At 41.1% G+C, this 26,424-nt stretch overlaps 1 protein-coding gene across 1 annotated transcript; it reads right to left on the reverse strand.

Moving 5' to 3' along the window:
- Positions 1–3,313: 3,313 nt before the first annotated feature.
- Positions 3,314–4,762, reverse strand: LOC101306229. The gene has a single exon (XM_004297809.1). It carries the CDS (start codon positions 4,760–4,762, stop codon positions 3,314–3,316), a length of 1,449 nt encoding a protein of 482 aa, XP_004297857.1.
- Positions 4,763–26,424: the final 21,662 nt, after the last annotated feature.

Raw genomic sequence — 26,424 nt, forward strand, 5'->3', positions numbered from 1 at the left:
ATTATATTTGATGTTTGGATAATGTTGTGTTGTTAGTGGTAGTTGTATTTGGGGAGCACGTAGGCTCCAGGAGTTAAGGTTGGATTAAAATTTTTGGAAGTGTTTGCAGGTTTTCTTTAGGAAGGGTTGTCCATTTTCAATGGAGGTTATGCCGATTTTTCGGTAATATCTTTCTTGGAGGTGGTCCCCGCACGTTTTACTTCGAATTTCAGGGTGAAATTCGGGGTGGGTCGTGTCACCCCGAATCTGCAATATATGTTTTTCAGCAGGAAATTCTTCACGCACTCGGTGGTTATCTTCCTCAGGGGCTCCGCTTCCACCCACTTCGTGTAATAGTCAACAACCACTATTACGTAGTTGAATTGGTCGGGAGCCGTCGGCAGTATCCCGATGAGATCCAAACCCCATTGTGCAAAGGGCCAGGGAGACAATAGGATTGAAGGAGCGATAGGCGGGAATGTGTCTCGTTGGCATGCAAATGACATTTATGGCATCTCACCGACATCTTATCCGCCATGGCGCCCATGTTGGGCCAGAAGAACCCTGTTCGGAGTGCCTTATGCGCTAGCGATCGGGATCTAGAGTGATTCCCGTACACCCCCTCATGTATTTCTTCCATGATCACCTCTCCTTCCTCTTCTGTTACGCACTTCAGGTTCGGGAAACTATAACCTCTGCGGTATAGCTTCCCGTTCATGAGTGTGTACCTGGCATATCTCAATTGCAATTTTCGGGCTTGCCGCCTGTCCTCCGGGCGCAGCCCCTCTTTCATGAACTCGATTATGGGGTCCATCCACGTTGGCTTTCCGGGTCCCGCCTCGACCATGAATATCTCCGAGATGGTTTTACTGATGCTCGGTTTTCCTAGCACCTCAATCCTTGCCTTCTTCCTTCCTTTTTCCAGCCCCTCCGGTGGCTAGCCAGGCAAGGGCATCTGCATTACATGTTTTCCTTCCGCGGAATGTGAGAAAGAGAGGCCGACTTGAAGCGTTGCATGAAGGCTTTCGACAGTGCTTGATAAGAGTTCAACTGAGGCTCCTTAGCTTCGAAGCTCCCGTTGACTTGATTTACAACCAACTGTGAATCATTGAACACTTCCACTGTCTCCACGCCGATATCTCGGGCGAGCTGCAATTCACGAATCAAGGCTTCGTACTCTGCCGCATTGTTTGAGGTCTGGAATTGAAATTCTAGGGCGTACTCATGCTTGAATCCATCAGGGGTTTCTACTATTATTCCCGCCCCATTTTTATTTCTTGTCACCGAGCCGTCAACAAAAAGTTTCTAGGATGTTGCCGATGGCTCCTCAATGTGCACCGCCTTGTCCGCCCCAGGACCACTTCCCTCCTAGCCGACCTCAGATGACTCCCACATCTTTCGTGGGGGTGAGCTCAGATGACTCTCCCACAACATTTCATGGCCGTGAGCTTAGATATAAAGTCGGCCACTGCTTGGCCCTTGATAGCCACTCTCGGCCGGTAATGGATATCAAATTCTCCCAACTCAATTGCCCATTTTACCAACCTCCCACTGATATCTAGCTTTTGCATGATCTATCCCAGGGGGTGGTTGGTATAAAAGGTTATCGAGTGTGCATGGAAATAGTGTCTGAGCTTTCTGGCAGTTATAATGAGTGCTAAGGTTAATTTCTCGACATCCGGGTACCTGCTTTCTGCGGGTGTGAATCCTTTCCCGACGTAAAATACCGCATGTTCGACATCAGACTCCTTTCTTATTAGCACCGAGCTAACTGCCGTTTGCGATGCCGCAATATACAGGTAAAGTATCTCGCCCGGGATTGGTTTTGACAAAACTGGCGCGGACGTGAGGTATATCTTTATCTGCTTGAAAGCCTCTTCCTGCTCGAGCCCCCATACTACCTCCTTACATCGCTGGTCTCTCGACAGCCGAAAGAAAGAGGCACACTTATCTGTGAGTCGTGACATGAATCTGGCCAGGGCGACGATCTTCCTGGCCAACGACTGCATCTCAATCCTTTCCTTGGGTCTTTCCATGTCCAAGATGGCTTGGATCATTTCCGGGTTGGCTTCTATCCCCCTCCTACTGATTATATGACCTAGGAACTTCCCTTTGATCACACCAAATATGCATTTTTGAGGGTTCAGCCTCATCCCGTACCTCAATATGACCTCGAAGACTTTCTCCAAATGCCCCACATGTTCCTCGGCTGTTAGACTTTTGACCAGCATGTCATCGACATATACCTCCATAATTTTCCCGAGGTACTCGGCGAACATGACATTTATCAGCCGTTGGTAGGTGGCTCTCGCGTACTTTAGTCCGAAAGCCATTATTTTATAACAATATAGGCCCCTATCGGTCGTGAAAGTCGTGTGCTCCTTATCCCTCGGATCCATCTAGATCTGGTTATAGCCCGCGTATGCATCCATGAAGCTCAACAATTCGAATCTAGACGTGGAGTCCACCAGTTGGTCTATGCGTGGGAGCGGGAAGCTATCCTTTGGGCATGCCCTGTTGAGATTCGAATAATCCACACACATCCTCCATTGTCCCATTGACTTCTTTAGAACCATGACCACATTGGCCAACCACTGGGGGTATCTGACCTCCCTTATGAACCTAATGTCCATCAATTTTTGCACTTCCCCCTTCATTGCTTCATACTTCTCTAGCTTAAACGTTCTTCGTTTTTGCCACAAGGGAGGGAATCCTTTCTGGATTCCTAGTTGGTGTGTTACGATTCCACTTGATATCCTGGGCATGTCCTTATATGTCCAAGCGAATGCCCCACTGTTTCTCTTCAAGAAGTCTACCAGGGCCGCTCGCACACCAGGTGACTGTCCTGTCCCGATGGTCACTTGCTGATCCGAGAACTCATCTGACACTGATCGATACCATTTATGTTTCTTCCGCTAATCCCGGACGCTCCTCATCCGAGTTAGTATCATCTCTGGGATCTACGTAAGGATCCGAGGGGGATGCCGCGGCCTGGCTTGCCGACAGAAACTCTGACCTCTTCCTCCCGTTGTCTATTGCATAACAACTCCTTGCCGCCCCCTGATCTCCCTAGATCGTAATGATTCCCATTGGGGTTGGAGCTTCATCATCAGCATGTGACCGACAACAAACGACTTTAGCTTCCATAAAGCGGGCCTTCCCAAGATCCCGTTGTAGGACGACTCGCAATCCATAATGATAATTCTATTGTCGCTCGGGCGACTCCCTCTCGGCCTTCCATGCTTACTCCAAAGTTGTCTGAACCGAGGGGCTGAACAACATCGCCCGAGAAGTTGATCAACGGCTCATGGTCTTGCATCAACTTGTTGCTTCCTCAATGCAGTCCATTCCAGGCACTCCTGAATAACACTTTGACTAAGGCTCCTGTATCAACGAGGATCTTCTTCGTGATATAGTGATCGAACTGCAACGTTATCAAGAACGGATCCTCGTGCGGCCTTATTCCCTCCTCTTCCTCTTCTAGGAAGGTAATGGACTTCCAACCCGTGGTTACCTGCTGATTATTGCTACTTCCAAAGGCGAAGACTTCCCGGCCATCCCTTCTCCCCGTACATTGATTTTTTGCCTTGTTGCTCCGATTATCTATACGGGACCCGTTATGGATGGTGTTGATCGTCCCATACACTTCGATCGCCCCGACGTGCCTTTGCCTGGGCACATATTGCTGCAATTTTCCTTCCTTCACTCGGTCCTCTACCGCTCTTTTCAATTCTATGCAGTTGTTAATGTGATGGGTTGCCTCCCCGTGGTACCCACAAAATTTCCCGGTGTCTTCCTTGGTGAGCCGAGACGCGGGAAACTTTTGGGCCGGGGGAGGAGGAATGATAGACTTATTCTCGTTCCGTATCGTCTCGTAAGTGGCATTGAGCGCTAAGAAATGCTCTTTGCCTGCCGGCGCCGCTCTCGCGTACCCGGTATCCTGGTAGGGCCCTCTTGCCTTCCGTTGCGCATTATACTGCTTTCCTGCCTTCCCCCCGCTCCTTTCCTTGTGCCTCTTTCCTACCGAGTACGAGTCCGGCTCTCGTTCTCTCTTCCAGGCTCTAACCTCTTGGACCACTTGCACCGGGGACCCGCCTTCTCTCCCTTCGACCTTCTTTTTCCCGGCCGAGGTCCCCCCATAAGTATCATGGTCCGCTTGTGCATGCTTGATCACCATTTCCATAAGCTCGTCATAGCCTTGCGGATTTTCAAAGTTGACTGCATACAAAAATTTTCCAGGAAGCAACCCTTGAATGAACGCTTCCTCTGCAACCTTTTTGTCAAAGTTCTTGACTCTAGCTGTGGCTCCTTGCCAGCAGTTCACGAATGCTCTCAACTTCTCTCCCCTATCCTGCTTTACTTTGAATAATTGGGCGGTGTTCTTCCCATCCGTCCGTAGAATGAACCTATTGACAAACCTGTCGGCCAACTCCCGGAAGCAGTCGACCGAGTTCGACAGGAGCTCATAGAACCAACTAAGTGCTTCCCCTGCTAAGGTTTCCTGGAACATGTTGCAGCATATCGCATCCGAGTATCCATTAGCGTTCATGTGAGACTTGAAACTATCAAGGAAGAGATAGGGGTCACGGTCCCCATTGTAGCTAAGTTTCAATGGCTTGGCCGTGTTCGGTCGGACGGACCGGGTGATCGCTCTTGTGAACGGTCCATGTCTTTCTTCAAAACTCGCACGGGTTGGATTGCGTGTCCCTCTTCTCTCGGCATCTGAGATTCTGTCAGCTAAACTCACCACACTATCTCGGATAGCTCTTAAGGTTTCTTCCATCTCTCCCAGTCTTCTAACTTGGACTTCTAGGATTGGCTCGGGCAAGGGCGGCGGTCCCTGTCACATCCTGACTCTTAAATTTTTACCTTATTTACTAGCTTGGTATTAATAAAAATTTTACCGTCTTCGTCAATGAGTTATTAGTTTAAATGGTCCCTAGAGGGGTTTTTGGGGACGCCTTTTTCGGTGGAACTATTCGTAGGAGAAAAATGTGATGACAGTAAAAATGGTTAATTTTAGCTAGGAAAAGGTAATTTTTATCATGGTATTATTTTGTGGTGTTAATTTTGGAGTTGGGTTTATTTTTTGGTGTGGGTATTAAGGTGTTGGACCGGTTTCGGGAGGCCCAAACCATTTATCTTCCCTCACTTCTCTCTCTCTTCCTCCCGACTCTCTCCCCAAACCTCTCCCTGCCGGATTTTCTTCTCACTCGTCCGCTGCCGTCCGGCCACCTCCGGCCGCCAAGTTGGTCCCCATCGAACCACCACCTTCTCCTCTTCATTTCTGGGTAGGTGACCGAGCCCCTAGCGCCGTCGATCGGGAGGAAACTCGCCTGGAAGTCCCGACTGCCCAAAGTTCTCCGTCGCCGGAACTTCCTCCTCCGGCCACAAATCCGGGCAAGCCTTATATGGTTTTGAAGGTCTTCAACCCAGTTGCCTTGCCCTAGAAGGACTCGGTCTAGTTTGTTTCTGGTGAGGAGAACCAGTGAGTGGAAGTTCTAGGGTTTTTTGTAATGTTTTCGTTCGATTGTCATAGTTAGGCTTAGAATTGGTGTTTGTGCTAGTTAGGAAAGTGTTAGAGGGAGTTGAGACGAAGATGCTGTCAAAATTTGGTAGGCATTGGAGGTCTCAAGAGTCGGCCTCCGGCCGCCGCTGTTTAGGGGATTTTCATGATTTTTAATTGGTTATATTGAGAGTTATTGATGTGAATTTTGGAATTTTTGGAGGAGTTTTAGATATGTTTAGGATTTTTGAAAGATTGGTGAATTTGGCGGTTAATGGGGTAGAATCCGACCGTTGGTTTTTCCTTAGTATTGTTTTAGAATGTTGAAATAAATGAATTGAGGCTGTGGTTGGAGTTTGGAGTGAATCCGATAAGCTTAACCCTAAACAGGGTAGTGGATTAGGCGGAAGAGTTTTGGGTTATATATATTTAAGTATTATTTATTTCTGAAATTGAAGTTTGGTCCTAAACATGGTTATTGTGCCAAGATTCGAGGAGACCTCACTTGAGTGGCGAATTATATTTCGTCGGGCTTATGCCTAAAGTTGTGAGTGGACTTTTGTTTTAATTAAAAGCATGCGATGCATTATATTATTGATCAGTTATTTTTTCTGCTGAAATTTATTGTTTTCTTTGATATTTGGCAATTTTCATCTTTTGGAGAGTTACCGAAAATGAGATTTTCGGTGGATATGTATATTGGATGTTTATGAATATAGTATGTATATAAATGCTAGCTAGCCATACGTGTTTGGTCCGTCATAATGAGGTAAACTTCCATTATGGCGTGACGTGAGTGTTAGACACAAGCGTCATAACCCTATATGAAACCTACTTTCTTATTTAGTTCTTATAGGTTTTCATATAAAGAGTCCACATATATATACACCCGTCCTCTTTGGTCATAATGAGGAAAAATTCTATTATGGCGCAACGTGAGCGTTAGACGCAAGCGTCGTAGCCCTGTATGAAATTCTATTTTTCTATTATGTTTATAGAATTCATACAAGGAGTCTGACGAGTGTAAATACATATATATATATATATATTATTTTACACTACCAGAAGAAAGGCTTTATTCGACGAAAATAAAAAAACCAGGCCGACGAATTATTTTTTCGTCGGCTAAAGTCCACGTTAGCCGACGAAATTTTCCTTTGTCGGCTAATTTAAATTTTCATCGGCTATGGTCAACTATAGCCGACGAAATTTTAATTTCGTCGGCTATAGTCTGTGAACTTTAGCCGACGAAAATATAAAAGTTTAGCCGACGAAATATATAATTTCATCAGCTAAAGTGTCTTATATTTGCAGATCTGGACGACAGCTCATCTGGGAAAAAAAAACGAGAGAAGGTCCGGCCAAAATACGTAATTTAGACGGTCCAATGACCTTTTTCGTGCGTTTAGGGTTTGAGTTACGGGATTGACCGTCCGGATCGAGCCCTTAACCTTGTCGGATCAAGTTGAATTTTTTCCCATATATGTATTTTATCATGATGGTCAGATCTGACGGCCGGAATTTCGTTTCTCATGTTTAATCATCACAATCACAATGTGTCAAATGTATAAAAGGTACTATAGCCGACGACATTATTGAAAATTCGTCTGCTATAGTTAATAAAATAAAATAAAACAAATAAATTGAAAATATTAAATAAAAAATACTATAGCCGACAAATTTCATTACTTTAGCCGACGAGATTCACAGGTTTAGCCGACGAATTTCACAGGTTTAGCCTACAAAATAAAAATTCCGTCGACTAAAGGTATAGGGTATATAATTAAACCCAGCGCTCGACAGCCTCCACAGCGCTCTAAAAAACCCTAAAAAACCCACCACCGCCTCCTCGAGCCCTCCACAGCTTCCTCGAGCCGTCCAAAAGGTATGGATACGTTTTGGATACGGGATAGGATACGTTTTGGGTATTTTTGTTTGTTGAAACAATTAAAGAAAAATATAAATACCTCTAGCAATACGCAGCAGCAGTTGTATCGTCCTCTCTTCTGCTCTTTATATTCTCTCTTCTGGGTTCGTGAATCGTTGTTTTGAGTGACTGGGTACCAATAGGCAATAGCTTTGCTGCCTTCGCAAGATTTGCAGATTGGGGGTTCAAGACTCAAGAGTTGGAGACTTGCAGCGACTGAGATTTGAGAAGGGATTCTGGGAAGATTGAAACGCAGCAAGCTTACAGGCGTGCAAGCGGTGCAGCAAGCCAGTGAAGCCACCTCTCTTTCTTTCTTCTTTAAAAAGTTAAAAACACAGCAACCAACTCTCTTATCCCAAGTTCCACAAAGGTATAATTACTATTTAATAATACTATAAAGAGATGTGGTCAAACAGAGATGTGTAATGTGTTTGAATTCTATTATGTTTGCACCCGAATGTGTTCGTGTTTATTTGTATAATTGTCTTTGCTTTGTTTGGATTTCGAGACAAATATTGAAGTAGTGGAACTTAGACTTATTGTTTTGTTTTTTGCTTGAACTTGTTATTTATTTTGGTTGAATTTTTTGTTAAACATTGTCTTTAAATTGCTTGTTTGTTGTTATTTCCTAATTATTTTTGTAATTTTTTGTCAAATAGATTTATTAATATAATAAATATATATTTTTATTATTCCTCGAAACGTACCCGGCCATATCCTTTTTCTTTTTTTTAACGTATCCCCGTATCGTATCGTACCCGTACCCGTACCCCGTATGAATGTCTGTGCATCATAGCTCTTTTCTTCCTCAGCCTTGATTCAAATTAATATTTTAAACAGAATGAGCGGTAATTTTAGATCGACGAAGGGTTCGAAGGGCCAAAGGTCTGAATCGTCTGAGGGAACCTCTAGCAACCCTCAAACGTCGTTTCGGGGCCCCATGATAGCCAGACGTGCGACCCTTCTGGAAACGGCGTAGAGGCAACCGAGCGTTGCCCATTCCTCGAGGCAACTAGAGGTGCCCCTTTCATCGAGGCAGCCGGGCGTCCCTCATTCCTCGAGGCAGCTGTGGCCTCATAACCAGACAGAGGTGTCTACACCCCGTATGCCTGAGATACACCGGGCACCCACTCCAGGTCCTACTGCTTTGGATGGTGGGTCATTTGGGGTACAGATGACGCCGCCTCATCTGTTCCTTCCACGGATGATACCGGCCTTACCTGCAGTTGATGGCTCAAGGACACCGATTTATCCACTGCCCCCGCTAGTGGCTCCATCAGCAGCGCCGGTTAGTGCCTTTTGATACGCCTCTTATTTCCGCGAGGGTATTATCATCGGCGACAGAGACAGAATCCGTCACGTCCGCCGCATCGTCCTTGGGTAATGAAAGATGAATGATTTTTTTTCTTATAATTAATAATAAAGGGTCTCCGATTTTAATAATCAATTTAGTTTATCATGTGATAGGCACCGTCAGAGCGAAGCCGACAAAGAAGAAGAGAGGCCCCGTCACAGGGAAGGCTCTCGAGAAGACCGTCAATACCTCAGGGAGGATCGTTATCGATACTGACGGGGATGGCCATATAGTATCGAGCGGGAAGTCGAGGACGTACTCCGGCCGCGTGGGAGCACTCATTAGGGATAGAGTCTCTATGTTGTGGTCAGACTGGGGCGAGGTCCCGCAAGAGGTTAAGGACATGGTCCACAACGCGATGTCGGTGAGTTTGCAAAATGCCTCAATAATATTATGTATTACATTGTTGATTTCTCGAAAAACTAAATTAATAAACGGTTAAATGCATGTGTGGTTTGACGTTCCCGAACACCTGAAGAACAGCTGGGCAGACATTGTGCATGGGGGAAAGTACGTTGGGAAGTTAATGAAAAAACAAAATTGTATGTGATATTAATAATATTTCTAATATTTTTGTTGTATCTGTAGGTACAAGGAGTGGAAGAACGAGTTCCGGACCCACTAGACTACGCACGAGAATGCACATTCTGGTACCCCTGCTGAGTTCCAGTACAGGGAGTACGAGTGGCATTGGCTTCTGACATCAGAATTCAACAACCCTCATAAACAGGTATTTAAAAAAAATAATTAGTTAGTTTGTCATTAAGTACGTCCGTTTTTAAATATTTTACTAATAATTTATTTTTTCTTTGAAGGCCGTTTCCCGGGCGAACGCTCAGACCCGGCAATGCAACACAAGGAACCATCATGTCGGTTCTAGACCATTCGCTGTCTTCATGGACGAGGCGGCCAGGGAACATCCAGAAGTCAACCGGTACGTTTATATGTACGAGAAGGCATATCCTGACGCCTAGGAGGATATTGTAAGTCATCTTACGTTTTAAAATTTTTAATTTTACTTATATATATGTCAAAATGTTAATTAATCATTTTTTTCTATCCAATTAGGCGAAGGTGAGGGAGGCTAGTGACAAGGTGATGAGTGCTATAGTGAGGGAGGTATGGTCGAAAACGCAAGAGGAAGAGATGTCCGAAGCCATGTCCCGGATCGACACTTCAGATCCAAGGGATGGGACGAGGATCATGGGCACAGCCTTCCCACCGCGAGGAAACAACACTTCGGATCCAAGGGGGTCCTGAAGACCACTCTACGATTTCAACGAAATGCAGCCTCGACCAGCAACAGGACGACTCAGCTAGAGTCTGAAGTTGAGAGACTACAGGTTCAACAAGCTGCTCAGGCTGCTGCCCAAACAGCCTATACTGCCGCGGTATATGCCACCCAGCAGGCCCAGCAGCAGCAGATGTTCCAGTACTTGCAGGAATTTATAGCTGCCCAGCTTCAAGGACTTCCGGCTCCGCCCATGCCTACGCTTATACCGCTACCTCAGCCACTGCAACCTCATCCGCAGCAGCCCCCAGAATCGGATATTGATGTAGACAATCTAGATTTTGTGTAGTTGATCAATTATATAGTTTTATGTGCTTGTTAATGGTTATATGGAATTGTTTTGGTGTATTTTGCAGGTTGCTTGGAATGGTAATTTAGAAATTTCGGTTTTTTTTTTTTACTGGAATGGACTTATAGCCGACGAAACATGTAAGATATTCATCGGCTATAGTATTTTTAATATTTTTTATAAGGTTTAGCCGACGAATTATGACATGTTTCGTCGGCTAAAGCCTTCTAAAGCCGACGAAACAGACTATATTTCGTCGGCTATAGTTATTTTTTTATATTTTTTATTACATACTTGAGCCGACAAATATCTTAAATGTTTCGTCGGCTAAAGTCTCAGACTATGGTCAACGAAACATTTAAGATATTCGTCGGCTAAATTCTGGGGCAATAGCAGACGACATCTTCTAGTTTCGTCGGCTAAATACTGGGACAATAGCTGACGACATCTTTTAGTTTCGTCGGCTAAAGTAATCGCCGACGACTCTTTCCAGACGAAACCATAGCCGACGAAGGCTCATCAGCTAAGATCTTAGCCGACGAATTAAGCTAACAGGCCGACGAAACTTTTTCGTCAGCTAAAGTGCTTGTCCTGGTAGCGTTAGCCTGAGAGGCTTTATTTTATTTAGTTTGGAGACAAGCCGGAGCTAGTTATTTAATTGCCAATTGATGAGTTGAAAGCTTTTGAGCTGTCACATGCAGTATATTTTCTATGGAAATTAAAATTGGGAAAGCATAAATATTTTTTCATTAAATTCATTTTTTGTCCACTCACTCTAACATTTTCAAATGTTTTCCCCTAGGCCCTTCGTTTTAAAAATGCCCAGTATGCAGGTTAGCATAGTTGAGGTCGGGCGTACATGGAGAAGAGGCATAATCAATAGTATAGCTTCCGCTCATTTTTATATTTCTAGTTCCTTTTGTCACATCCCGACCCTTAAATTTTTACCTTATTTACTAGCTGGGTATTAATAAGAATTTTACCGTCTCGTCAATGAATTTATGGTTTAATTGGTCCCTAGAGGGGTATTGGGGGACAACTATTTCGGTGGATTTATTAGTAGGAGAAAAATGTGACGACGGTATAAATGGTAAATTTTAGCTAGTAAAAGCTAATTTTTATTAGGGTATTATATTTGGAGTGTTAATTTTGGAGTTGGGTTTATTTTGGTGGGTTAGGACCGGTTGGAAGGAGGAGGCCCAACTCTTTCTCTCTCCCTCTTTTTCCTCTCTCTCTCCCAATTCCCTCCCTCTCTCCCTGCCGGAATTTCCAAGCAGCAGTCCACCGCCATCCGGCCACCGTAGGCCGCCGCTCCGGTCCCAAACGGTCGGCTGTCAACCAGCCTTCTTCCTAGACCGGTGAGAGCCACCCTAGCGCCGCCGTGAGGGAGTTATCGCGCCGAGAGCTCCGGTGGTTCGTGGTGTTCCGTCGCCGGAACTTCCTCCTCCGGCCACCAATCCGGGCAAGCCTTACATGGTTTTGAAGGCCTTCAACCCAGTTGCCTTGCCCTAGGAGGACTCGATCCAGTTTGCTTCAGGTGAGGAGAACAGGTGAGTGGAAGTTCTAGGGCTTTTTGTGATGTTTTTGTTCGATTGACCTAGTTAGGCTTGGAATTGGTGTTTGTGCTAGTTAGGAAAGTTGTAGAGGGGGTTGAGAGGAAGCTGCTGTTAAAATTTGATAGGCATTGGAGGTCGCCGGAATAGGCATCCGGCCGCCGCTGTTTGGGAGATTTTTATGGTTTTAAATGTAGAATATTAAGGGGAGTTTAATGATGTGAAGTTTGGAATTTTTTGAGGAGTTTTGGATAGGTTTGGGATTTTTGAAAGATTGGTGAATTTGGCAGTTATTGGGGTAGAATCTGACCGTTGGATTTTTCTTATTATTGTTTTAGAATGTTGAAATAAATGAAATAAGGCTGTGGTCGGAGTTTGGCGTAAATCCGATAAGCTTAACCCTAGAAAGGGTAGTGGGTTAGGCGGAAGAGTTTTGGGTTAAATATTTAAGTATTATTTATTCTGAAATTGAAGTGTGGTCCTAAGCATGGTTTTTGTGCTAGGATTTGAGGAGACCTCACTTGAGTGGTGAATTGGATTCGTCAGGCTTATGCCTAAAGTTGTGAGTAGACTTTGTTTTAAAATATATGCATGCGGTGATTCTATATTAAATGATTAATTTTATTGAATATCAATTTGTGGAATTGTTTATTTTCGCGAAGTCATTTTCAGAAGTAAATGTTCTTATTTTTAATGGCTATCGTCCTATTTGGAAAGTTACCGAAAATGAGATTTTCGGTGGAGTCGTGTGCATATTGCTTTTTATGATAATTGGCAATTTTCATTATTTTTGGAGAGTTGGATATGTATATGGATGATTATGAGAATAGTATGTATATAAATAAATGCTAGCTAGCTATACATGCTTTTCCGTCATAATGAGGTAAAAATTCCATTATGGCGCGACGTGAGCGTTAGACGCAATCGTCATAGCCCTATATAAATTTAGTAATTTATATAGGGCATATGCACGTATATATACATTATGGCGTGATGTGAGCGTTAGACGCAAGCGTCGTAGCCTTGTGTGAATTTTTTTTTTCTTATACCTTCATAAAATTCATACAAGGGATATGACGAGTGTAATACATACATATTTTATTTTAGCCTGAGAGGCTTCATTTTATTAAATTTGGAGACTAGCCGGAGCTAGTCATGTAATTGCCAATTGATGAGTTGAGAGCTTTTGAGCTGTCGTATGCAACATATTTTCTATGAAAATTAAATTGGGAATGCATAAATATTTTTATTGAATTTATTTTTGTCCACTCACTCTAACGTTTGTAAATGTTTTCCCCTGGGCCCTTCGTTTTAAAAATGCCCAGTTTGCAGGATTGCATAGTTGAGGTCGGGCGTACACGGAGATGAGGCATAGTCAAGAGAATAGCTTCCGCTCATATATATATTTCTAGTTTTTTTCTCCTCTAATAGAATTGCTCTCAACCTGTGATTGTTGGTTGTGAGTTTTTCTTATTAAAGTGAATAAATAAATTGGGAGATGTTGTAATTTGGGGAGCACAAAGGCTCCAGGAGTTTAAGGTTGGATTTGGATTTTCATAAGTGTTTGCAGGTATTTTTTTTAGGAAGGGTTGTCCATTTTCAAGGGAGGTTATGCCGAATTTTTGGTAAACTTTCCTTGAAGGTGGTCCCCGCAGGATTTACTTCGGGTTCAGGGTGAAATTCGGGGTGGGTCTTGACACCTTTCTTCTCAAATAGAGTTTCTCTGAACTGTGGTTGTTGGTTGTGAGATTTCCTTTTTAAAGTTAGTAATTAAATTGAGAGATGTTGTGATTTGGGGGAGCACGAAGGCTTCAGGAGTTTAAGGTTGGATTTGGATTTTCAGAAGTGTATGCAGGTATTATTAGGAAAGGTTGTCCATTTTCAAGGGAGGTTATGCCTAATTTTAGGTAAATTTCCTTAGAGGTGCTCCCCGCAGGCCTGACAGTCCCTCATCCCTCATTTCGGGGTTTGACCTAGTTTTGTCTCTCCTTTCCTCTCTCTCTGCCGCTGCAGCCTCGCCGACCAATTTCTCGGTCATCTAGCCACCCCAGACGACGAGGCCACCGTCAAATCTCTTCCCTTCTTCTCTCATTCCTAACCTAACCACCAAATCCAGTTTCCAACCATTATGTAGTGAGATTTACAGAGAAGGGGCTCAGGTATTCTCCGGCGACACGTCGATGTCGGCCATGTCTTGAGTATTGATGGGTAAGGTTTTTCTCCTCTTTCCTTTCTCTTCCTTTTTATTGCCTAATTTCTTCGATTCGAATCCTTAATCAAAAATCCCTAATTCTGCTTTTGTCACACCCCAATTTTCGAATGATAAATTTTTAAAATTTTGGGCATGATATATCTTAAAATCTTATTATCCCAAAATCTGCTCAACAACTTTCAAACTATAAACAAATACTGGAAATGTAAATGTCAACAAACTCAACAACTAAGTTAAACATTATATCTCTTTAATTACATCAACTTCAAAAGTCTAGTAATAATAAGGTCGCTCACATGAGGTTAAAGACAAATTATTAAAATATACAAATAATTGTACATTGTCTAAAACCCAGCTCCTAAGCCACCGCCTCAACCCTACTGATCATCACTTGCAGGTCTAACCCCTACACCAAAAATTGGTGCACCGAGTTGTAAAGGTAAGCTAAAAAACCCGTATGAGTAACTCTAAAAAATAACTCAACCCAATATCACACAGAATAAAACCGGAAATTCCTACTTAGGACTTAGTTCAGGAATTGCCTCAAACAACAAAATTCAAAAGAGAGTAAATAAGAAAACATAACAACACATAAAACAATCAATCATAAGTGAATCCTACAAAAATAATTGTTCAGGAATTCCACTAAAAATCACACAAATAAGATAAGAATTGAAGAATCTCCTGCATTAAGCATAGTTCAGGAGATACTCAAAACAAAGAAGTTAAATGAAAACAATTAAGAACAAAGTTAAAATCACATAACCAATACTTTTACAATATACATGTACCCATGAGTCTCAGATACCAATAAGGTATCTCCCATGACCTACAACAAACACATGTACCCATGAGTCTCAGATATTAATAAATACCTCTCATGACCTACAACAACAATTTATGTATTCATGGGTCCCAGATACCTTAAGGTACCTCCCATGACCTACACCGACAGACAGACTAGAGCTCTATTCCTAATCGTAACCAATCACCCGGCCAAAGGTTTGGAACCCAGTTTGACTGTCCAATATCAAATCACAAAATAATAATAGCATCATAACCGTAACCAATCATCCGATTAAAGGGTTGGAACCCGGTTTGACTATTTAAACAACAAATCACAATAGAGTAGAATCATCATAACCGTAACCAATCACCCGATTAAAGGCTTGGAACCCGGTTTGACTATCTAAACCACAAATCACAATATAATAAAATCTACATCAACAACCCAATAGCACATCATCAAATTATACCCTTCCACATAGATATACTTATATGCACAAGACATAGTTATTTCCACAAGAATAACCTATCAAGAACCAAAATTATTATAATTTCATGAACCTTAAAAATAATCATATAATAAGAAAACTTGTTTTATCTTACCTATGAGCCGTTGGCGATCAAGCTCATATATTTTAAAACAACCAAAAATAAAAAATTTTAAATTAAAAACATCATAATCATCAACAAAAATCATCATCGTAGTTCATCATCATTTTATCATCATAAACCTTATCATCATCACCATTATCATCATAATAATCATTATCATCAACACAATAATTATCATAATCATTTTGTCATCATAAACCTTATCAACATCACCATCATCATCGTAATAATCATTATCACAATTCTATAAATAATTGGTTCCAAGTGAACCTTGGTGAGATGTTACTCACCTATATATTCTCGCTGCGTCTTCACCAAAAACACAACCAAAAGAGCCAAGCCAATCACACCTCACAAGTCACCTATAATTACACAATTAATTGCCTTAGTAACCAAAGTACTTATAGCACATCAAACACCTTTAAACTAACCCATTGCCTAAAGGAGGACAACCTTCCAAGGTCGTCAAACTTAACGACTAAATAAGGCTGCCTCCAATCCTCAAAACCTAAACTCAAACCTCACATAAACCTAAGCTTAAATTTAATGTCCCAACATGCAATAAAGAAACCCAAATTCTACAAACCACATATCAACACAAACGTAACGATGCGTACTACCTAACCATCACCACAAACACCACAGACACTACCAGACGCGCCGCCACGCGTCTCCACAGGCGACTGCGCGTGGGCTGACTTGTATACAATTCACGCAAGCGAACATATCGTTGTCAAGATAGGGAAGTATTTGTGCCCAAGTTATCGTACCATGGGGATTAGTGGCTAACCCACAATCCTAAGCTAATCGGAACAAAAGTCACTAAGAAAACAAAGAAAAAGAAGAAAAATGCTACTCTAAAACACCAAGCCTTTGCAATGCTCAGCCTCAGTTATCACCAAAGCCTAATCAATACTAAATGCCTAGTGATGGGTAATTATAATGAGTCGATATATAAAATGGAGATTGAATGAGGAATTAACTAAATTGACGAAAAACTAAAGGAAAAATAAACTACTTACTAATGAACTAGAGAATGATGAGAACATGGGAGTGTCGGGTGATCCACACTAACTCATATGCAAACATCGATACCAATTTCACCAATGCATATCCTATTGTATCAAGTCCCGTATCTAATACCGGTTAAGGCTACTAGACCAATATCCTTTCGGTGTATCAATTATGCCGGTTAAGGCCACAATCAACTCTCTAACATGGGCATTACGCCGGTTAAGGCCGTAACATCCAAATTAGAGGCCTAGAGTGCAAGATAATAGAGACCCAAGCAAGCTTAGCTACAATCAAGCTAGCTAATAGTTACCACACTTCAAATCCTAGATGCACAAGACTAATAAGTTGTCAATTTATCAATCTATCCATCAAATTGTCCACAACATAATCTCAAAGGGTGACAAAACCTAGAAACATGTTTCTAAGGATCAACACATTCGGATTCAAAGCATACACAATGTAAATTGCATTTATATCAATCAAAGTACCAACATTATACAAAATGAGTTTAGGGCTTCAATACCCTAACTCCCAAATTAAATCACTCACAACCCATAGTCAAATACATCATCAATAGCATATATGATAAACGAATAGACAATAAGGAAGAGAGGGGGAGAGCTAGCTTGGTCACTTCAAGCTATGAGCTAGTATGAACCCAAGTAGACCTTTCACCCAACTACCCAATTGATGAGGAAGTGGTGCTCTTGATGATGATGCCTTGAAACCTTGAGTGAGTCCTTCAAGTCTAACTAAATTGTGAAATGAGAAGAAAGGGAAGAGATGAAGGGATGAAATGGTGATGAGTGGTGTTGGCGACGGGAAAGGGCAAGAGCCCTCACTACCAGAAGAAAGGTTTTAGCCGACGAAAATAAAAAAACCAAGCCGATGAATTATTTTTTCGTCGGCTAACGTGGACTTTAGCCGACAAAATTTTTCTTCGTCGGCTAATTTAAATTTATCGTCGGCTTTGGTCAACTTTAATTTCGTCGTCTGAATAATTTTTTTCGTCGGCTATAGTCTGTGAACTTTAGCCGACGAAATTTTTAAAAGTTTAGCCGACGAAAAATATAATTTCGTCGGCTAAAGTGCCTTATATTTACAGATCTGGACAACAACTCATCTGGGAAAAAAAAAACTATACGTAGAACCTTCAAACGCAAAAAAGTCGTGAAATAAGATATGACCAGAATGGCAAAACGGTTAAAAAATCACGGTATTCCGGTAAAGTCTCGGTGCCGATAGTTGCGGTCAATGCAATTTACCCTTATTATTCACTATGCTGCAGATTTGGCGTTCGGTATCCGATTGACTATTGTGATACCTTTCCGGAACGTAACGGCCCTACGAGTCAAACTCATCGCTATGCCATGACATATGGACCTTTTTGGCCATCCGAGTCTGTTTAGGGCTTCAAAATGCAGTTTGCTTATTTCCGATTAGAGTTGACCGTTTCGATCGAGCCCTTAACGTTGTCGAATCCAGTTGAATTTTTTACCATAGACATCTTTTGTCATAATGATCATATCTGACGGTCAAATTTTGGTTTGTAAATTTTAGTCATAGGAATCACAACGTGTCTACTATTTACCGTTATTATTCCCTATGGGGAGTCCTATCGTCGGAAGGTAAATGTCTCAAAATTTTATATGGGCAGTTGCGTCTCATCTACGTGAGAGTTTTTCGTGTGGAAGGTTTGACCAAACTACGTAATATAGAGGGAGATATGAGCGTTTTCGTGTGATAAGTGACGATGGATTAGGGTTGACAGTTTCGATCGAGCCCTTAACGTTGTCGGATCCAGTTGAATTTTTTACCATAGACATCTTTCGTCATAATGATCATATCTAACGGTCGAATTTTGGTTTGTGAATTTTAGTCATCGGAATCACAACGTGTCTACTAATATTGTATAACTTGTTTAGTAGGTTATACAACTTTGTGAACCAACTCTACATAGGAAGCAAAATTATCAAAAATCTCGTGAAATAAGATGTGTTCCAGAATGGTGAAATACGGCTGTGGTTCAAAAATCATGTAAATCGGGTAACGTCTCGGTGCCGATAGTAGCGGTCAACCCTATTTACAGCTTTTATTCCCTATGGGGAGCCCTATCGTCGGAAGGTAAATGTCTCAAAATTTTTATACAGGCGGTTGCGTCTCATCTACGTGAAAGTTTTTCGTGTAGAAGGTTTGACCAAACTACGTAATATAGAGGGAGATATGAGCGTTTTCGTGAATTTATAGACTTTAGCCGACGAGATATTAAAAAAGTCGTCAGCTAAGGTCAAAAATTGTTTTGCGGTAAACCAAATTTGGAGGAAAATTTTCAAAGGACTTTAGCCGACGAAAATATATGAAAAGTCATCGGCTAAAGTCGAAAAATTTTCAAAATTTTCAACCAAAATTTTTTGGCGGTCAACCAAAATTTTCAAAAGAAAATAAAGAATTTCGTCGGGTAAAGTTTTTTATATAGGAGTTTTACCGGAGGTGGATGGTAAGAAGTCAGAAAATCAGAAAAATGCCGGATTTTCTTCACGGCCTAACTCCACCGTCAAGCCACCGAAGACCACCACACTTGTCCCAAAAGCTTCGCCGTTGTCTCTACTTCATTGCTGGACAGGTGGTGCATCGAGTGGCGCGGCCGTGAGGGATAAATCGAGCTCCAAAACTCCGCCGGTTCGGATTCGGTGTCGATCGAATTTCTCCTTCCTCAGGTCACCATTTGGTGAGTTCTATATATGGATAAGTTGAGTTTGATTAGTACTACATTCCCCTAGAATTTGGTAGCTCGATTCAGTGTGTGTGAGGAGAATCGAAGATTTCAAGTTTTTAGGGTTTAAAATTGGGGATTTTTATATTTTGATTCAATTGACCTGTTTAGGCTTAGAATTGGGCTTCGACTTCTTCTAGAAAGTTGTTCGAAATGTTGAGAGGAAGATTCTGTCAAATTTTGGTCGTGATTGGAGTGGCCGAAAGTTTCTGCAGTTTTTTTTTTCAAAAACCAGCAACTTTAGCCGACGATATTTAAATACTATATTCGTCGGCTATAGTTATTTTTAATTTTTTTATTAGGTTTAGCCGACGAATTATGGCATGTTTCGTCGGCTATAGTTATTTTTTAATTTTTTTATAAGGTTTAGCAGACAAAACAGACTATATTTCGTCGGATATAGTTAGTTTTTTATTTTTTTTATATGGTTTAGCCTACGAAACAGACTATATTTTGTCGGCTATAGTTATTTTTTAATTTTTTTTAGAATTAAATTCAGTTTACCCCAATGAGGTTTGGGAATAACTTCATGTTAATCCCTATACTTTCAATTTCATCAGTTTACCCCTCAAACTTTTGAATTTTCCTCAGGCATGACCAAATGTCCTATATTCTGTCCAAATCGGACGTTAACTACCGATAATTTTAACCTTAACTGTGAGGCCAGTATCTAGAATTTGGGCAAATCGGACCTTAACTGCTGATAATTAAAGGTCAATTCAAACGGAATATGAGAATTTGGGCACGGCAGACAGAAATTGAAGAGTTCAAAGGGTAAACTGATGAAAATAAAAGTGTAGGGACTAACATAAAGTCACCCCCAAACCACAAGGGGGTAAATTGAATTTAATTCTTTTTTTTATAAGGTTTAGCCGACGAATATCTTAATTGTTTCATCGGCTAAAGTCTGGGGAAAAAACTGACGACATGTTTTTCGTCGGCTAAACTGTGGGACTATAGCCGACGACGTCTTCTTTTTTCGTCGGCTAAAGTCATCGCCGACGACCTTTTCCCGACGAAATCTTAGCCGACGATGGCTCGTCAGCTAAGATCTTAGCTGACGAATTAAGCTAACAGGCCGACGATTTCGTCGGCTAAACTGTTTGTCCTGGTAGTGCCTTCCTTTTTTCGTCTGTGCGGCTCCCTCTTCTCCTCTGTCTGTGGCTGGTTCCCCAGAGAATGAATGAGATGATTATATATGACTTGGTCCGGTTGTGTGGCTGTAGAGGAAAAGAAGTGATTAGGCCACGTGGCAGCTCCTCATTGGAAGAGGCATGGGAATAGCACATGAGAGGGAAATGGAAAATGAGCACGTTTTGGCCTTTGGCAATCATAATTAACCAATAATTGATTAACTACCAATTTACTTCTTTCTCTTCTTCTTTTTGAGAAGAACTTCATTTCGCTCCAAAATTGTGCTAATTCCCTATGAAATCTGCATTCTTCTTATTTCCTACAAATAAACAAAATGGGATTAATTACATCATAATTGGCTTGAATATTAGCTTAGTTCATGTGTTTAGAATATAATTAAGTGTATAAAAATACACGTAATCATGGGCCCCACACGCCACCCTGCCAACCTTCGAAAATGAGCAAACTCCCAACATGAAACTTGTAGATTGAAGCAAATTGAAGCAAGGGAAACATCTTTTATACTTGAAGGTTGAACCCATTTGGTCGGAATCGGCCGAAAACGTCCAAAAGAACACCGGCTGCAAAGGTGCCTCAATCCGACTTCTAGACCTTAAAACGAGGTGAATGACAGCTTGAAACGTGCTTAGAGGGAAGAGTGCTTCAAGAAATGGGCAGCCTCACCTCCAGTTGCCGCCGTCCACGGCCGGAACGCCCTCGGGTCGAAGTCAAGTCCGCCACCCTCCGTTGCAACGTTCGATTCTCTCAATCCCTCTTGAGTCGTCCTCACCCACCTACACAGGGAGGATCACGCCGAGGAGAGAAAGAAAACTTGACCGTTGCCGCCGTCTGAGTCCGCCGGAGTCGGCTGGAAAAGTCGGGTCAGGATAACCGGGTCCGGGTCGGGTCGGCTGGAGAACTTTGATAGTGAGGGTGAGGCACGAGAGAGAAAGGGGAAAGAAAAAAAATGGTTTTCGAAAAATGAAATGGAAACCCTAACTTTTTCTTATTTAACACAAAACCCCGAAAAACCACAAACTTCTGCTGACCATAATTTTCACATACAAAGTCCGTTTTACACATGCCACGTGTCTACGAACTCGTATCATCGTGGTCTACAACTTTCATGAAGGAAGTTTCTCAAGAAACCCAACAGATTAAAAAGTCAACTCTTGACCCTTCAAAACAAAGCATTTCCAACAAAGAAATCTCTTGAACACCTCCGCTCTTCCTTCGAACCTCAAAACACACTAACTTCTAACTCGAAAATTCCCAAATAATATTAGAAACTAATATTAATATTCCGGGGTATTATAGCTTTCTTTGGATTTTTTCACGGCGAGCCTCGGTAAGGGTTTCTAGATCCTCCTTCTCCCTCCGAGCGTCGCCTCTCACTCTGGAAGACTAACACGAACACAGAGGAAGATTATTAGAGCTGTTGTCATTGTGTTGGAGGAAACCCTAATCCCCAAATGCCTCGGTAAGGGTTTCTAGAGCCTCCTTCTCCCTCCGAGCGTCGCCTCTCACTCTGGAAGACTAACACGAACACAGAGGAAGATTATTAGGGTTGTTGTCATTGTGTTGGAGGAAACCCTAATCCCCAAATCCGATTTTTATCCAAATCTTTTCCTCTCTAACGAACTTATGCTTTGTGAAGGTTCGAAATCCGACAAGGAGGAGCTATTGTGTTTTGGGTTAAGCATATTGGAGGTAAAGCTCATGTTTTATGAAACTGTGTTGTTGTTGTTGTTATTGTGTTGTTGTGCTGGATTGGTAGCTTAATTGGTTATTTGGTTAACGTGCATGTCGAGAACTTGGTGTTCTGGAGTTTACAGGGACGCTATGACCATTTTCCAGTAAGTGGTCGGAGTCCGGTAGAATATTCCGGCAAGTCGCTGGAATCCGGCGAAGGCAGTAATTTTGACAGAAGCAGTTATCGATGTTTTTCCTTTTTGTTTGTATCGTTTTAGAAATAGGAAATTTTGTCAGTTTGTAATCGAAAATCTTTCTAAGTAAGAAAAGTTTCTATTTTAAGAAATTTTCCTTTTTGGAAAATTCCTATTTATAAAAACCCTTTTGGGTGCCCTTAGTAATTTAGTGGGTTTTCCAGATTAATGTGTTCAGTATATTTGAGTCCTTGAAACTACACCAGTTTGATTAATCGAAACCGAAGGTTACCAAAGTTTGATCTACTAAGCGTAAAGGTTGGGTGCCCTTAGTGATTCATAAATTATTAACCGACGCCTAAGTGTTTAACAGTTAGAAATACGTCTAGTGAAATGACTCGGTTCGTTAAGTCAAAGGTTAAATTGGAAAATGTCAAAACATCGTTAGTTGGTCACCCTAAGTTTGTTGGTCAAATTTGGTCAATCTTGGTCAACCTAGGAAATTCTAATTAAATTAGGAAGAAGTCGAGTCAATGATTATTTCGGAGTTCGGTCTGACCGATTTGTTCTACTGTTTAACGTCAGACGTGGGATTGACTCGAGAGTGTGAATAGTTGGAGGCAGTGCTCGAGGAGTATTCCGTGCATTGGAAGGCTTAGGCTTAACTTGTGAGTGGATATTTATTTTAAATTAAATACATGCAATGGTTTTATATATTATGATTGATTTTATTTTACTGAATTATTTTCCGCGAAGTTATTTTCGGAAGTAATTATTCTTATTTTAATTGTTAACTTTGCTATTTTGAGATTACCGAAAATGGGACTTTCGGTGGAGTCGTATATTTATTGCTTTTTTATAATTGGCAATTTTCTTTAATTTGGAGAGTTACCGAAAATGAGAATTTCTATGGAGATATATATTTATATTTTTGAGGAAAGTATGTATATAAATGCTAGCTAGCCATACGTGTCTGCCCGCCATAATGACATAGCGATTAGCCGCCATTATGGTGTGACGTGAGCGTGAGACGCAATCGTAGTAGGCCTATATGAATTAAAAAATTCATATAGGAGGTATAGGCACGTATATACACCCGTCTGTCCATCTTAATGGCGCAGCGAATAACCGCCACCATTCTGGTGTGACGTGAGCGTTGGACGCAAGCGTAGTAGTCCTATATGAATTTCTTTAAATCCATAAAAATTCATATAGGGGTATGGACGTGTGTCAATACATATACTTATATACTAGAGCCTAGGAGACTCAATATCATAAAAGTATTGGAGACTAGCAAGGCTAGTCCTGTATTCCAGTATTGCCAATTTTGTAAGTTAATTTATTGCATGCAGCGTAGTTTTCCTGAAGAGATAAATTTGGGAAAACATAAAGACTTCGATAATTATTTGTTTCTTTTAAACTTTATTTTTGTTCACTCACTCTAACGTTTTCAAATGCTTCTCCCCTGAGCCCTTCGGCTTTAAATGCCCAGATTGCAGGTTAGCATAGTTGAGATCGGACGTACATGGAGACGAGGCATAGTCAATAGTATAGCTTCCGGTCATTTATATATTTCTGTTTCTTTTCTTCACTATTAGAGTCGCTCTGAATTTATGAATGTTGGTTGTGAGATTAATTATTTAGATTAGTGAATAATTTGAGAGGTGTTGTGAATTTGGGGAGCACAAAGGCTCTAGGAGTATAAAGTTGGAGTTGGATTTTTAGAAGTGTTTGCATATATTTTCAGGTCAGGGTTGTCCATTTTCAAAGGAGGTTATGCCGAATTTTCAGTAAATTTTCAGTAAATTTTCCTTAGAGGTGGACTCCGCAGGATTTATTTCGGATTTCAGTATGAAATTCAGGGTGGATCTTGACACTTCAGATTACATACCTTTCTTTGTACAAAACCTATTACCAAATGATGAACGAGAGTAGTTCGAGTCTCAGTACGTGTATCAGGAAAAGTGTCCATATCTCTATCTTAGCGCACGTAATGTACTTACTACCATAAGAAACCAATGATTCAGTATTGTACCCTTGTCTAAGATAAGAATCAAAATCTACAAATTAAAGAAGAATTAATAAATAAATCATTGAATACCTCCACATGCAAGAACAAGCCAAGTACAAGTTAATCATTGATATAGAGTTTAGTAATACCATGTGACAATCCATAAGTTTAGCATTTCCGAATATGGTTACATACTTCTTTCGTAGAATCAACCCCTCCCAATTTTAGCAGCCTGAATTGCTCTAACCTGTATTGACTCACCCACTAAAAGCTACTTCTCCTCATGAAATTCAGCTACAATCAATTAAGGGTCATCAAGGGCAGGGCTAGGGCCAGCCCTACCTTTAATATTAGGGCTTAGGGTATGGCCGAGTATGACTTGGTTAAAATCAACAAAATTTATAGCTGGGTAAGGTAGTACCGAGACTTGAATATATAAACCCTTATCCGCCCTAAAGGCCCAATTTATGGACCTTGTCACTGTTGTTCATGTATGTCCCGAGAGATTGCACTCATGCATCTGCTTTTCTACAACTTGCTCAAATCCTCATAATGGTTGTTGCCGAATCGAGTGTTAGTGGCTTCATACTCTCACTCTTCTATTACGTTTGCTACTCTTGTTATGATAACATGGGTAATATGGCGTAATCGCAATGCAGAAGTATGGGATGATAAGTATAAAACGCTTGGCCGGTGGGAGGAGTTTAAAGCCACCCAAGCTAGACCCCAAGGTCTCCCAAATTAATACAGTGGGTGAGAGATGGAAAAAGCCTCGGTTGGGGTATGTAGAACTTATTGTGGATGCAACTTTTCGAAATGCTGATGGCAAAGCAGGTATAGATTGTGTTTTTCGAGACCATGATGGAGTCTGTTTGGGGGTATTTTCACAGCTCATACTAGTGGTTAGTTCAGCGAGACATGGCATGCTTTTGGCTCTCCTTGAGGGTGTTCGGCTGACAATCACACATAACTAAGAGCTGAGTTTCCTCATCTCTGATCTTCGGGTAGGGCTCAGTCTAGCCTCCCCTGCCTCTCTGAGCTTCATTCGCCATACTGCTAATGAGGTTGCACACACCTTAGCACTAGATGCTTTACAATCACATGTTAGTCTTGGTTTTCTAGTCTACCACCTCCACATGTGGAGGTGAAAATCTCATTTGAATGTAATAGTCACTGATCGTTGAATGCAAATTATTTCTTCAAAAAAAAAATGGAAAGATTTTGATATCGATTTATATTAGGATTAATTTCAATTTACCCTCCCTAAGGTTTGAAGTTAACATCATTTCAGTCTCTATACTCTTAATTTTAAAAATTTATCTCTTAAAGTTTTCAATTTTAATAAATCATGTATAATTACTGAAATTCCGTCTAATTTAGATATTAAATACAAGCATGGAATCTTGAAAAAAAGGGTCTTAAAATGTGATTGTTATAATTATATGACTATTTTAGCCCTTAAAGTAAATTATAAAGTCAAAATTAACGTCCAATTAGACGAAATTTCAGCAATTGGACATGCTTTATGAAATTAAAAATTTTCGGGGTAAATTCTCAAAATTGAGAGAACGAGGACTGAAATAAAATCATTTCCAAACCTTAAGAGGTAAAATGAATTTAATCATTTATATTATATTATGAAATACTAAGGGTAAACTTGGTAAGTTAAGTGGTTTATTGAGTAAAACAATTGAATAAAAAATAAGATTGATGGTGAATTGAGCAAGAGTGCGTATTTACTTATTCAAGGATATGCCGATAATAAAATATTGGGCAAATAACACAAAAGTGTCATTTGAAGGTACAAATGATAAAAAAATAATCATTTGTTCCACATGTTAAAATGGTAACCCTAAATGTTATCAGATGATAAAATAGTTACTTAATTATATATAATATGATGTAATGGTTGTGATTAAGTGTCAATTATGATAAAAAAATACATTTTTAAATTTTATGGATTTACGGTTCTACCCTTCTGTTAGTTTCTCTCGTTCTCTTCTCTATCCGTTACGCTTTCTCTCAGCTCTTCTTTCTATCTCTCTGTTACTGCTTTCTCTCTGTACCCGATCTCGATCTCTCTCGATCTCCTCTCGA

The sequence above is a fragment of the Fragaria vesca genome, linkage group LG4, assembly GCF_000184155.1.
Source record: "Fragaria vesca subsp. vesca linkage group LG4, FraVesHawaii_1.0, whole genome shotgun sequence".
Classification (NCBI taxonomy): Eukaryota; Viridiplantae; Streptophyta; class Magnoliopsida; order Rosales; family Rosaceae; genus Fragaria; species Fragaria vesca.